We start from the raw sequence: 14276 nt of genomic DNA, 5'->3' as shown, positions 1-14276 counted from the left end.
TCACAAAACAACATAATTTAATGAAATAAAACAACATTTTAAAAAAAACACATCTATATTTCACAGAAGACAAAATCATTTCACAAAACTAAACTTCTCACAATGCACAGCACTTCACAAAACACAAACACATTTCAGAAAACATAGAAAAAACATCTGAGAAAACACATTTTACAAAATACAACAATATATGAGAAAGTATATTTCAGAAAACACAGCAAAATTTCAGAAAACACAATTGGATTAAAAAAACAAAACAAATTGTGCCCAACATTTCAGAAAACATGGCATTCAGAAAACAACCATGTTTGAGAAAAGAAAAAGAAAAATACGTTTTTGAAAACATCTCAGAGAGCACAACATTTCCAGAAACGCAACGGCATTTTAGAAAACCAACATTTATGAAAAGCCCAACATATACCACAAAACACAATAATATTTACCAAAACACAACTATAATTCCAGAAACAAAACATCATTTCAGAAAACACAACCATAAATTTGTTGTAGCGCTTTGCGAAAATTCTTCTTAAAATAGAATTTCTGTACATGATGACGCCTGCCCTACAAACATGAAGGCAGCTGAGGTCATGGCTGAAATGAATTAAATATACAGCTACTTGACATAATATTTCACCGACCAAAGACACTATAGGTTCACCTATTGTTCTCCATCTGTCAGATGATCTGACAGGTTTGTGTTGCTCTCCTACCTTTCCCTTTCTTCTCAGTGGGTTTCCTGTGGACTAGTTTGAGCTGGAAAGGAGGCCAGTATAAATGGCTGAAAGTTGCATAGGTGAGAGCAGACGCAGAAAAATCATACTGTGGGAAAGAGGCTGCAATCTGTCACCATCCAAAAAAGGTAAGAAAGAGCTCTCAGAGGCTTTTGGCACAAACATAAATCTCACATCATTTTATATTGGGTTTTTTTAGGCTGTTTTTTTTTTTTTATTTGTTACAAGATATATTGATACTATTGTTGTAGCTGCCAGATCTAGCCTAAATTGGACTTTACACAGCTGTCCTACAGGTGTCTCTAAGTGTTATTACTACATTTCTGTTTTTGTCCTTAATTCAGTGTTTAATATTCAAGCCAGATTTGATGCCACTGACACATCAGTTATGAGTTAATGTCAACATACAGTGTCACAGCAATGAATGGATTACCCCCAGCTTACAGTGTACGCTTCACCAAATGGAGTGTGCACTGTAACCTGGGACAAAAAATAGCAAGACATTAATAAAAAGTAACAAGAAAATTACCTGAAAATAAGCAAAAAGTATTAAACAAAACAAACGAGAAAATAACGTCAAGAAAGTGCTAAAACAAAATCTGTGGAATTTTAATTTTACTTGATTGACTTGACTTGACTTTACATGATTGCCAGAATTAAAAGTACATTTTTCTGGATCTTCTTCTTATTATTATTATTATTTTTTATTTTTTTCAATGCTCCCCACCCCATACACACACACACCTTTTGCACACAATTTCATGCATTTTTTAATTTTTTTTCCTCCATGTTCAGAAAAAAAATCAAACCAATTAGTTCAGGTACCAGAGGCTTAAATACTTAGGAAAGGTGTCTGAGTGCAGCACAATAAAACATAAGTCAATCCGGGTGTTAAAGGGTTAACATGATCCAAAACGAGGAACATATGCACTTCTGATTTCTGTCATTTGTTTTATTTTGTTTTTTCCCAGCAGTTTGAGGACAATGTGGCTGACCCTTCTTACGTATCAATTTGCTGCACTCTTTCTCGCCCAAGCTGAACATGCCTGCATCGGACACTCTTCATTCAGAAGTCCAGGTGAGTGAGATTCACCATGCTAACCCTCTCATCCTTTTCATCTGCCAGCTGCTGTGACTTCCTCCCCTGCTGCCCCCCAGCCCCCGTCCTCTTCCTTTCACACCTCTCTGTCTGCTGCAACCTAATCAGCATCAGCGCAGCAGCAGCCTGGCTATCTGAGGAGGGGTCTTTATCTGTGAGGGGCGGTCTGTTACATCTGTGGGGAGTTTGAAAATGGAGCTGCTGGCATTATTTATCACTGTCAGAAGAAGGTCTTCTGGGTGCAGTCCTCAAAGAAAAGAAACAGTTACAAATGGAATTAATACCCTCAACTGCATGCTATAATAGCAGCAGGTTTTACTTCTGTTTGCCACAATACGGGTTTCCAGTAACCCTCAAATTGCGCAAATTGAAATTGCGAATATGAAATACACCTAATGGAAACACGTCACTTAAAAAAAAACCTCCCATTTATCGCTAATAAGTTTTTACGCTAGCATGAGGTGGTATTTCAGGTGATTCGAAAAAGCCATGGTTCACTAAACTGCAATGGAAACACTTTTTTGGGGGGGGGGCTTTTCTAGGTCACATGATGCGATGGCTATGTTTCTGTCAGTAGGAACTGGCTCCCTCAGACATGATGCAACAGGTGCTACAAGAGGTGTTATTGCATCACATAACTCTTCTGAAAGCTTTGAATCCACAATTCCTCTGTAAAAATCGTCCTCTCGAAATCCCTCATATGTGGCCATTGCCACTTATAAGGAGCTTGCCTTTCCATCATTGCTCCATAACACGCCTCTTGCCCCTAGTATAGCAAGTCAAGAGCATCCATAAGACCTTTGCTACTTCTAAATAATTATAAGTCACATCATGTTTTATGACTGTTTATGTAGAGCATCAGTAGGTGTTATGCATGTTTATGCAAGTCATATAGCATTATGAATGGATCATAATTCACTATGAATGCATTCATAATACATTATAGATGTGGTCTTCATAGAAAGTGTAACCAAAACGTTTTTAGCTCATATTTTTCATTTATTAACTTTTACTGTCGGTAGGAACTGGCTCCCTCATGATGCAGCAGGAGCTACAAGAGGTGTTATTGCATCACATAACAACTCAAACGTTGAGCGGATCATCCCGAAGTTTTGCATCCAAAACTCCTCTGTGAAACCGTGAACTATCACCTCCTAGAAATCCTTCATATGTGGCCGCTCCCAAGTGTTCATTATTGCTCGCATAACACGCCTACGCTGCCTTCACTTAGAAATAATGAAGGCTAGTGCGGTGGCTGCAGTAGAAATTAACCTGCTAATGTTTTGAACATCCGTCATCATGCTTCTTGGAATGTTGGAATGAATCACTCAGTGGAAATGCAGTCATCTAGCGATCGTGTCTTAGCAACATTTTGAACAGTTTTGTAGAAATCCGTCATGGAAACCTGTCTATTGGTTAAGTGTCAGTTCTGGGGTGATCTGTATCTCAGCCACAGACTGAATCCTGTTCTGAATCCTTAAAGTTCATTCTGGTTTCATCCGCTCTCTGTTCAGCTAACTCAGACATCGAGGTCCTCTGCGGCTCTCAGACAGTGGACCTCAACATCCTTCTGTGTCCCATCTATTTCAACGGATACAATGAGTCACTGCTGTCCCTTAACTCCCAGCACTCCAAACACCAGTGTAAAGGGACTCCTGACTGGACGGCGGACCCACCTGTCGTCAAATTCAACTTCTCCATCACAGAGGAGGGGATCTCTGCCTGCTCCAGCAAGCTCTCGGTAGGCTCTCTGAAATACAGCCAGCAGAATTCACTTGCACAACAAATTCTCTAACCTAAACTCTGTCTCCCCAAAGGTCTCTGATGAGGTGGGAACTGGAGTCTTTGGAGACTTTTCCAATGTCCAGTACATCAGCATCTCAGGCATGATCTGCTCTAAGGACCCTGGCAAAGAAGCCATTACCTATCACCAGGAGGTGATGTACAGGTTCTCCTGCCGCTACCCACTGCAGTACCTCGTCAACAACACTCAGATGAGCGTGTAAGTCTCGTCAGTAGTTAAATTACTTACTCTCCAATATTGAAATATGCTCAAAATATCCTATATAAATATAAATATTGATAAAAAATATGAAACTGTAACTCAAGTGTTGCTTGACTGCTGTCGGTAGGTAGAATCAATATTAAAAACTGTTCTGTCTCTCTAATTCATTATTCTCAAATGTGTTAAAAAGAGGGACTATGAGTGTTATATGGGCTACGTCACTGTCATGGTTTTTGTAAACTGTGTGCCATAAAAAATGGCTGATTTCTTTTAAAAACATGGGAAGAAGGCAATGAGCAACTTAACAAGAAATTCTATAAAAAAATAATTTTAGATAGATAATGATGATAATCTTAAATATACTTAATGAATTAACTTTTCCTTAGCATTTATTAAAAAATAATTTTATAAATCTACCAATTTCTTGCATTTTGTAGAACATTCCTTGACAAATTTCTCATTGCCTTTTTTCCCATGTTTTTTTAAATATTTGCTCAGGGTTTAAAGATTTAGACCGGGAATTTACACAGGGCAAGAGTAAGTGTGAAATTTCAATTGATGTTTGTAAATTCAAGGCAAAAATGTCAAAGTATGACATTTTGCTGTAGCTTTCCCAATTCAAAATGAAATCTGGTTTGACTCTGCATGTTGTTGGTGTGGTTTGCTTTATATGTTTGTTTTTTTTTGCCAGCAGTAGCTGGATATGAAGGCTGGAGGCATAGTGTTTTGGGGTTGTCTGCCCATCTGTCTCTGTTATGATGGCTTTATGTGTAGTTTGTAAGTGTCCTGCAGCTGTGGGTGTGGTTTAGGCAGGTGGTAGGAGGCAGAGTTAGCACTGATGTCACAATCACGGATTGGTTGCACTGACTCATTAGCCGCTATCATTGGCACCTGGGAGAGAGTTCTGGAGGCCTTTGAGCTGAAACTGACATGCCTCAAGGCTCTTCACTCTGAGCAACCACTTTAGAGAGTGAGCTGGCCAGCGATATTGACAGAACTTCACCTGGGGGGGGGGGGGGTGTCCAGCTTTGTCAGCTTAGCTGTTCCTGAGGAGCATGACTGATGTTTTGGTGGTGAATCAACCACATAGTAGCACATAGAGGGAGACGCAGAGTTACGGGCATGCTCGCCTTAGTTAAGAGGGTTTATGGGCCAGGTTTAGCATAGGGGGGAGGTTGAGAACTCCGTGCCAACACCTTGTGCCCCAGAATTTTACCGTGAGCTGAATGAGAAAGAGACCGTGCATTTCACAGAATGAGGGATGTGAGGGAGAGATGGGATCCTGACCCTTGACAGTTTCAGCTTTTCAGGTGAGAGAGACACTGTGCACCATGGAGCTTCAGTGTTACGTGAGCGAGAGCATGGTGTGCCTCCGCCTGCTTGACAGCTTTGTATAGTTTGTTGAGCTTGTTGAGCTACAAATTGTGTTCACTGTTCTAAATTAGTCTGTTAAATTTCACTGTGCGTCTGATTTGATAAGTGTCCTCATTATGGAAGATACTGAAATTCTCCTGCTCGGTGCAGCAGGAAACTGCTCCACTTGGGGTGTTTGCATTCCAGTGCTGGACACACCAACAAGAAGCGACTCGACTAGTTCAATACACCCGATAATAACTGTTGGTAAAATGATCATTCCTGTTACTGTGTGTGTGACAGTTGCATCAGCAGTATCACAAACTCTGAAATAGCATTTATCCTCTGCAAAAAGAAAAAAAGAACATAAGAATGCCTAAACTGAAAACTGAATGCCTACCCAATTAATGAATACACTAATAGCAGAATATTTGGTCCAGTCCTTCATGTTTGGACATTATATACAAAATAGCGAGGCAAGATATTTCCACCTTTCACAGGCAGCGTAAATGCAGCTATAGATGCATTTTACCTTTCCACTTTGTAGTAAATAGAAGAAGAACTGGCTGGTTAACCTGACCAGTCATAGGCATTGTAAACTTAATTTCATGGTTCAGTCAGTCATCATCTTATTACTTGGCACTTTCTCAACAGGTGACAAGAACAGGCTGCATCACACAGTTAATGTGGCCTGTGAGGTTGTAGGCGTTAAACTGCCAGATCTGTTGCACATTTCCGTCATGAGAAAACAAGTCATTCTGGAGTCCTCTCCAACCTCTCAAGATTCAGAGCAACGAAAGACTAGGTGTAACAGAGGGACAGAACTGTGTTATCTTTCATGTTTTCACACTGTGAAATAATCAGGAAGAGTCAACTGATGATCAGTCTTCCATATCAAGTTGACATGTGACCATTGTGATGTTTTAATTATGGATGATTGTTGGGTATAATGCATGTGCTGTCATTAATTTACTTTGATGCAATGAGCTTGTATGGTGGGTTTTAGAAAATGTATCATTTATTTATATTACATTTTCTGACTTTCTTTAATCTTCAAGTTTGTTCTGTTTCACTTGTCTGTAACACAAACTCCCTGTTTGGGAAAATAAAGCTGAAGAGTGCTAACTCAAACTTTATCAACAGGAAATGTAACATAATGACCCCAACACACTGGACAATAAATTAACACTTAACACTTTAAGAAAATTTAAACACAACACCTTTGGTCCCATTTTCCACAGGTTTTAAGCTAATGATCTAAGACTTTTTCAGCCCTCAATAGATATTTTTCTATCGGTTGCAAATTTGTTAAAATCCATGTTGCTGAGCAATTCTTAGTTTCTAAAATAATCCATCCACCTGACAGGTGTGGCATATCAAGATGCTCATTAAACAGCATGATTGCCACACAGGTGTGCTTTGGGATGGTCACAATAAAAGGTCAATCTAAAATGTGCAGTTTGATCACACAGTGCAATGCTGCAGATGTCACAAGTTTTGAGGGTGTGGTGCCATTGGCATGCTGGCTGCAGGGGGTTCCACAAGAGCTGAACTTAATGTCAGTTTCACTACCATAAGATGTCTCCAATGTTGTTTCAAAGAATTTGGCAGTACATCCAACCAGCATCCCAACCGCACAAGTCGGTTATTAAGACCCAAAGTTGCAGGTGAAGAAACTGGATGTGAAGGTCCTGAGCTGGTGTGGCTACATGTGGTCTGTGGTTGTGAGGCTGGTTGGATGTACTGCCAAATTCACAGAAATGACATTGGAGATGTTTTATGGTAGTGAAATTCAGTTCACATGCAACAACTGCTGGACATTCTTGCAGTCAAAATGCCAACGCTCCCTCAAATCTTGCAACATCTTTGTCATTAGGCAGGTTTCTATTACATATTTGTGTAAAATTTAAGCGTCATTTTCCAAATGTTGATAAAACACCATTGCAAGATGATTGCTTTTCCTCTGAGTGATGTTATGCAATTTCTCCTCTCGCAATAACATTCCAAGAAGCATGGCAATAGATTTTCAAAACATTAGCAGGTGAATTTCAATTGCAGCCACCATGCTAGCTATCATAATTTCCAATCGAAGGTGATGTAGGCAATTTATGTGAGCCACAATGTAAAGGCCCCTCTAAGTCCCTTATACGGGCGAGCAGCCATTATCCGCTCAACTTTTGAAGAGTTATATGATGCAATAACACCTCTTGTAGCACCTGCTGCATCATGCCTGAGGGAGCCAGTTCCTACTGAGAAGCACATAGCCATAGCATCATGTGACCTATAAAAGCAAAAAATAGTGCTTCCTTTGCAGTTTTGCAAAATATGGCCTGAAATACCACCTCATGCTAGCGTGAAAACTTTTTTTTATTTTCACAATTTTAATTAGCAAAATTTAAGGGTTAATGTAAACCCGCCAGTTGTGTTGTGTGATCAAACTGCACATTTTAGAGTGACCTTTTATCGTGACCATCCCAAGGCACACCTGTGCTGTAACAATGCTGTTTTTCCACGTCAAGTAGATTATTTTGGAAAATAAGAATTGCTCACTAACATAGATTTTAACAAATTTGCAACCAGAATTTGAGAGAAATATATCTATTGAGTTCCTAAAAAGTCTTAGATCTTTAACTTAAAACCTGTGGAGAATGAGAACAAAAAAAGTGCTGCATTTACATTTTTGCTCAATCTAAATATAGTAAGCTAATCACAGTAGTCAGGATCTTAAAACAAAGTGTGTATGTCAAATTGTGATTTCTTGTACTCAATCATTTTCATGGAGAAGTTGACTGGAGATGGATGAATCTCAGCTCAGCTCAACTATATGTTAAAAACAGTATCAAGTTACAATATGTGGTAATGCCTGAAGGATCAGCCAGCGTCATCAGAGGTGTGTGTTCCACTTATGTCTAGTTTCAGAAGGGCTTGAATCTCACCTCAGTGAGTACCACATGTATCAGATGAAAGATGACCTGGTTTTGAGAACTTGGGTTTTTTCCCGTAACAGTTTCAGACTCCTGACAGAACATTTTTTTTGTCCAACAGGTCAGGGGTCAGCCTGGCAGTCAAAGACAATAATGGGAGTTTCATCAGCACACTGAGCATGAGACTCTACTCGGTAAGAAGAGTGAGGTGACGACACCAAGCTGCTTTAGTGGCTCCATGGCTGCATTTAGGAACAAACTGGCATTACCTGGCCTTTAAGGTGTCCTCCAAGTACAAGGCTGTTTTGCATGAACCCCAGGGCCTGCTTTAATATTACACACACAAATCAAGAGCACTCACTACACAGCAATATGATATTGATATTGAATAGCACAAAAAGCAATATTCAATATCAAGCTTTTTGTTTAAAAAATTTAAATGAAAAAGAACTAAAACACAATATTATTTTCTACTTCCATTGAGTTAATTTCTTAAACCAGCATCAGTCCTAATCATAACCATTTAAATGCCAGGTTTTTGTCATGATGGCATTATGTTTTTAGATTAAAAAAAACACGCACAAAATTAACAATTGTCAATATACTACATACAAAGTAGATAATAATAATAATTATTATTAGAATAATCCTGGAACCAAGAATCTATAAAAATGACCAACACATATCAATCTAAACACTGTTCTTCTCTCTCTTCTGTAAAGGACAATGGCTACTCCTCCATGCTGCAGATGCCTCCAGGAGGCCTCGAGCTAAAGACCAGGATCTTTATAGAAGTGAAGGCATCCAACCTCACCAGCAGGTACTTCATACAAGTTATAATAATTGAAGTGTACTAATTGTATTTTTTTTTCCTTTAAATTCTTTAACATACAAATACATACTAACAGTTTCAACCATAAATATATTGTGAAAAATGGTGCTCAGTGAACCCACAGTGGCTTACCCAATCAAAATTCTAGATACAAGAAAGTACTTTTTCCAAAACTCTATTCCCAAATCCACAGCAAAGACCCTTTTAGTCCCTATAGATACAATCTCACCAACAAAGTGGCAAAATATCACATGCTTTATCGATCTGTGCTACTGATACCAAATCTCCTTGCAGATTCAACGTGTTCCTGGACCGATGTTACACCACAACCTCGCCTTTCCCGGTCAACACCACTTACCACGATCTCTTTGTTGGGTGAGTTAACAGGATACATTCAGAGATAAAAAGTGAAACAACTCGAATAAGGTTCAGAGAAAAATAAGAAAACTTCTCCACACATACATAATATTTAGAAATGATTCACTTTTTCTGATCACTGAGTCTAACATCATGGTCTTCATGGTCTTAAAGAATAAATCTGGCCTAAGTGTTTGATAGTTTATGAAATTTCACAATTTACAATATTTGATATAACAAGTCTACTGTGGACTTCCAGGTGTGCCATCCCCAAAAATCTCAACGCTTTTGTCTCTGTGTGCTCTCATTTCATGTGCATGAAAAACCTTCACACTATCAGTCTGTTTTAGCGTCAAAAGCCCCTGTGAACCAAGCCCATGCTCACCCCTTGATTTTATTTCAAAAACATGGACAGAAGCCAATCGGCAGCTTCACAAGAAATGGCCTAAAACTGAGCAAGAAATTAACTAAAAGTTAGAAGTAAATTACCTTTAAATAAGCCTACAAAAAAACAAAAGTTTAAAAAAAAAACTGAAAAAAACAAGAAAATGATGATACAATAATAGGATTGTCAGGTCCTTTTTTTGTCATCTTTTACTTTTTTTTCTCTTTTTTTTTTTTTTTTTTTTGCAATGTATGGTACATTTCTTGTTTTTGGGAGAAACCTAACAATTTTCTCAGGTTTCAGAGGTTTAATGGTGTCATAAAAGGGCATCTGAACACAGCACAAGAAAGCAGGTGTCGATCCAGATGTTAAAGGGCTAAACTAACAGTAGAGGCGTGTCTAAGGGGTATGGGCCAACCCTGTAATCTGACTGGCCACCCCAGGTGCCACCCCATTATGATTGGCTATCTACCCAGTCAGTTTGAACTTTTTTTGTGAAAAGACTGAATTTTTGTCTATAGGTGCAATTCAGTCTTAAACCTGAGAGGCAGTAATGTGTCACAGCAGTGGCTAGCCTGCCAAAAAGTCACAGAAGATGAAGAAGATCTGTTTTGATTTGCAATGGAGCCCTGGAGCAAAGCTTTATTTTACATTTGTGTGGTGTCACTCTGGTTTTTTTGTGATTGGTAGATCTATCAATCTTTTAAACTAATCTACAATCAGGAATGTTAGAAACTGCAGTGTTAGTATTGAGTAGTAGTATGAGTAGTAGAGACAAAAATGGTAAATTAAAGCTTTGCTAATGCATGTGCCTAAAGCAGCACTCATACTTCATGCCACTCCTGCATAACTCGGTGCCTTATTTGGGGCACCACAGTAAAAAAAAAAAAAAAAAAAGTCTGGACACACCACTGTGTGAGGGTAAGTTGTGAGAATATCAAAAAAATATATATTTTCAGACTGAAACCAGGTAAAAAAAAATTCTGCATTCACCTTCGGTCCTCTTCCAGGTGTAACCGGGATGGCCAGACAGTAATGGGAGTCAACGGAGTGCAGCAGGAAGCCCGCTTCTCCTTTGAGGCTTTCCGTTTTGTCCAAAGCACAGATGCAATAATCTCCACCTACTATGTCCACTGCGCCACCCGGCTCTGCGTGAACACCTTCTGTCCCAAACTCACCCAGGTCAGATGCTGCCTTCAGATGCAAACATCACAAATGCAAACATTTGTCCAGACAAGAGCTTTGATATTGGTCAATTCTGCAAAACACTACTTTGGATCCAATGTCTTCAAAAAAAAAAATCATGCTTTCTACAATATCTACACATGGAAACTACAGTATTGTTAACATTATGAAAAGATTGTGACTATGGTTTTGACTTGATTGTGGGCAGAATATGAGATAATGGGCCCCTGGCACAGATGTAAAGGGCCCCACCACATCTCCTACTATATATGGGAGCAAGACACAGACTTGTGGTGGTTTTGTGTCTCTTTGTAGTCATTGTGCATCATTTTGTGGTTTTGGGTTTCCGTGTGGTCGTTTTGTGACTCTTAAAGACATATTTTTTGGGCTTTTTCAGTGCTTTTATTTGATAAGACAGATATAGTGTGAAAGGGGGAGAGAGAGAAGGGATGATATGCAGTAAAGGGCCAAAGACTCGAACCCACGGCCACTGTGGCGAGGACACAGTCTCTGTACATGGGGCGCCTGCTCTACCAGCTGAGCAACCTGTTTTGTGACTCTTTCAGGTGAACTTTATGTCTTTTTTTTCATTTTGTGTCTCCTTGTGGTTGTTTCTTTTTTCTGTTGTTGTTGTTGTTGTTGTTGTTGTTGTTGTCTTTTTAAGTCAACTGGGAGTCTTTAGGATAATTTTGTGTATTTTTTGGTCATTTAGTGTCACTTTGTAGTCTTTTTCTGTCTCTGTGAGGTTGTTTAGCCCTTCGTGTAGTTATTTCTTTGTGTAGCAGGGGGCCCCCTGACACTTGGGCCTCTGAGTCTGTGCCCAGTGGACCTGTTAAATCATCCATCCATGGACGGAATGAAAAATCCAGGCTTCCTGCTACACATTCCAACCTCTGAAATCTTACTTTCTGCATTCATACAGGGCAGACTACTTCCATCCAGTAGCACTAAACAGTTGCATTGGATATAAATCATGAGGTGCAGATTTGCCCAATGTAGGCAAAATTGTTTTGGACACTCGGCTGCACAAATTCTATCATGCCATGGATTTAAATATAGAATTTTAATGTATAGCAGTTAGTGTATTTTCATGGAAAGCTGTCATGGAAATCTCAATTTCAATACTCACTGTAGGGCAGTGGTTCCCAACTGGTGGGTCGTGGTCCAAAAGTGGGGTGTGGATCAGGGACCAAAACTTTAGTACAGTGAATTTCTGGCTCAGAACTTTGATTTTGAAGCGCTATTTCTGTTTATTCTTGCAATTTTTTTTATTTCTTTGTGTTCTAAGCCAACATGTTTTCATTTTGTGACATTAAATCTTAAGACTGACCCTTGAAAGTAGGAAATTCAAAGCAGTCATTCGAGCAGTCTTATTTATTTTTATTTTTCACTCGTCAGAATGCTGTGCAGTGTATTTCTGGGGACTTTTTGAATGAATTTACAGCTCACAGCAACTAGATAGGACACAGTCACTCACTTTTGTTTGATATCTAGTGTCAGCAAAAAATGATGTTGCACATTTACAACCTATCATTGGCACCATTAGCTATTTTACTATATTAAGTGAATGCCACTGTCACACTGAATGTCCTGCGGAGGTCACTGAAACTTTAAAACTTCAGATGGAAAACAAAACAAATTGTCCAATATTTGTGTTGAACTACCAGATCCAATTTGACTGGCATAATTCTAAATCAAGTGCACTCTTTCAATCTAAATATGCGACAATTTATAATGTGCGGACCTTGAACTAATGACAAAGGTGAAATTTTAACCCCAAGAATGGACCAGTTGGGAACCACTGCTTCACTTCAATTCTACTAGAGAACTGCCTAATCCATAAACCGTATATCCATAGACTGTATATAAATTTTAACTGAATTTTACCTTTTTAGTTACTGACTATTTATTTGTACATTTTAGTTTGTTTTACCAGATGCTATATTATTTTATTATTTTTTAACATTTTTGTCTATTATTTGTTATGTTATCCTTTTATTTATTTATTTTAAATTTACAATTTACCAACTATTTAGAGGATTGTATTTATTCATTTATTTTACCTATGATTTATATTATATTTATTTATTTCTATCTTTTATCTATTGGTTTTCCTCACTTATGGTAGTATTTCCTCAGTTCCTGGTTTAATGAGTTCTGTCATTTTAGCTCTTAAATTAATTGCTTGAGGACTTTTGGTTTTATTGTATGAAGCACTTTGTGTTAAAGTTTTGCTTGTATGATAAAGCTTTGCTTGACTGATAAAGTCTGATGTCACTGAGAACCAGACAGACAAACCTGACAGAAAACATCTTTGGGAAAGATTTATTTGGCGTGTACTCTGAGTTTTTAGTTTGGCCTATGTCTCTTTCACAAACATGGAGGGGCGGTCTTTATGACATATACTGCATTCAGACATCAGGGGGTAACCAAGACTAACAATTTACATTTTGGGGGAGCTGTCATGTCACCCATCTTTATATACAGTCTATGGTCTAATCCAAATCACCTGATTCACCTACAGAACTGCACCAGCAGCCCTGACTCCAGGAGGCGCCGCAGTGCCAACGACAACCAGGGCACCACAGTGAGTGACATGGCCACCGTCAGCTCAGGCCCCATCATTATCCGCTCAGATAAAGGTGAGAATGTGAATGGTCCACTCTTCATAGGATGTCACTTCGAAATTCAGATAGCCTCAAGTAATGAAGGCATAGTTATGTTTGCTGAATCATGTCTGAATGAGTTAAGACCTTTGATCATGAATGAACTGAGAGTTTCTCTTGTTCTCTTACAGGGTATCCAATGGCATCTGGAGGTAAGCATACAGTGCCAGCATGAATTCATTCCCTGCCTTCCTTTATCTTTATCAAATAAAACGTTGGACAACAGCATTATATGGTCATGCTGATCATACAGACAAAAATTTTAAGGCTTCCAGAGATTATTCGAGTAAATGTTTCTCATACCATTACTCGATTAACTGATGGATTAATCAGTAAAATAATTAATTACAATAATAACTTATAGTTGCATAGTTGCAGCTATAGTTGCATTGTAAAACCTCAAAATAGTTGGTAACATGTTTTAAAAAAAGGCTCAGAATAGCAGAACAAACAACACTTTTTTTTTGTCAGGATGCTCAGAGCAGAGGATCCACTGTCTGCACGCTAGCTGTCACTGTTCTTTTGCTGACATAGCAAAATGAAAATTCAGTGTAATTTGGCTAAGATTTTGCAGTATGGCTGAAAACAGGACAGTTTTTGTTATTGTAAAATTGGTCATACATTTTGTTTTGTAATTTTTTAATTTTTTTTTTTTTTACTTAAAAATTTTTTTTTTTTTTTTTACAAAAAGTCTTAAAAAGTTTTTAATTTAACTTTCTTTTAGCTGTAGGGACCC

At 38.5% G+C, this 14276-nt stretch overlaps 1 protein-coding gene across 1 annotated transcript in view; it reads left to right on the top strand.

The window, feature by feature from the left end:
• Nucleotides 1-1718: 1718 nt before the first annotated feature.
• si:ch73-261i21.5 (zona pellucida-like domain-containing protein 1) overlaps nucleotides 1719-14276 on the top strand; it is a 21180-nt gene continuing 8622 nt past the window's right edge. The window contains exons 1-9 of the mRNA XM_042499622.1: nucleotides 1719-1812; nucleotides 3348-3574; nucleotides 3651-3835; nucleotides 8237-8309; nucleotides 8838-8935; nucleotides 9242-9322; nucleotides 10700-10871; nucleotides 13399-13516; nucleotides 13672-13692. Of these exons, the coding sequence (XP_042355556.1) occupies nucleotides 1719-1812; nucleotides 3348-3574; nucleotides 3651-3835; nucleotides 8237-8309; nucleotides 8838-8935; nucleotides 9242-9322; nucleotides 10700-10871; nucleotides 13399-13516; nucleotides 13672-13692 (1069 nt within the window). The remainder of the gene's footprint in view (nucleotides 1813-3347; nucleotides 3575-3650; nucleotides 3836-8236; nucleotides 8310-8837; nucleotides 8936-9241; nucleotides 9323-10699; nucleotides 10872-13398; nucleotides 13517-13671; nucleotides 13693-14276) is intronic.

The sequence above is a fragment of the Plectropomus leopardus genome, chromosome 13 (genome assembly GCF_008729295.1).
Source record: "Plectropomus leopardus isolate mb chromosome 13, YSFRI_Pleo_2.0, whole genome shotgun sequence".
In the NCBI taxonomy this organism is placed as follows: Eukaryota; Metazoa; Chordata; class Actinopteri; order Perciformes; family Serranidae; genus Plectropomus; species Plectropomus leopardus.
This window is presented reverse-complemented; position numbering and strand designations above follow the sequence as displayed.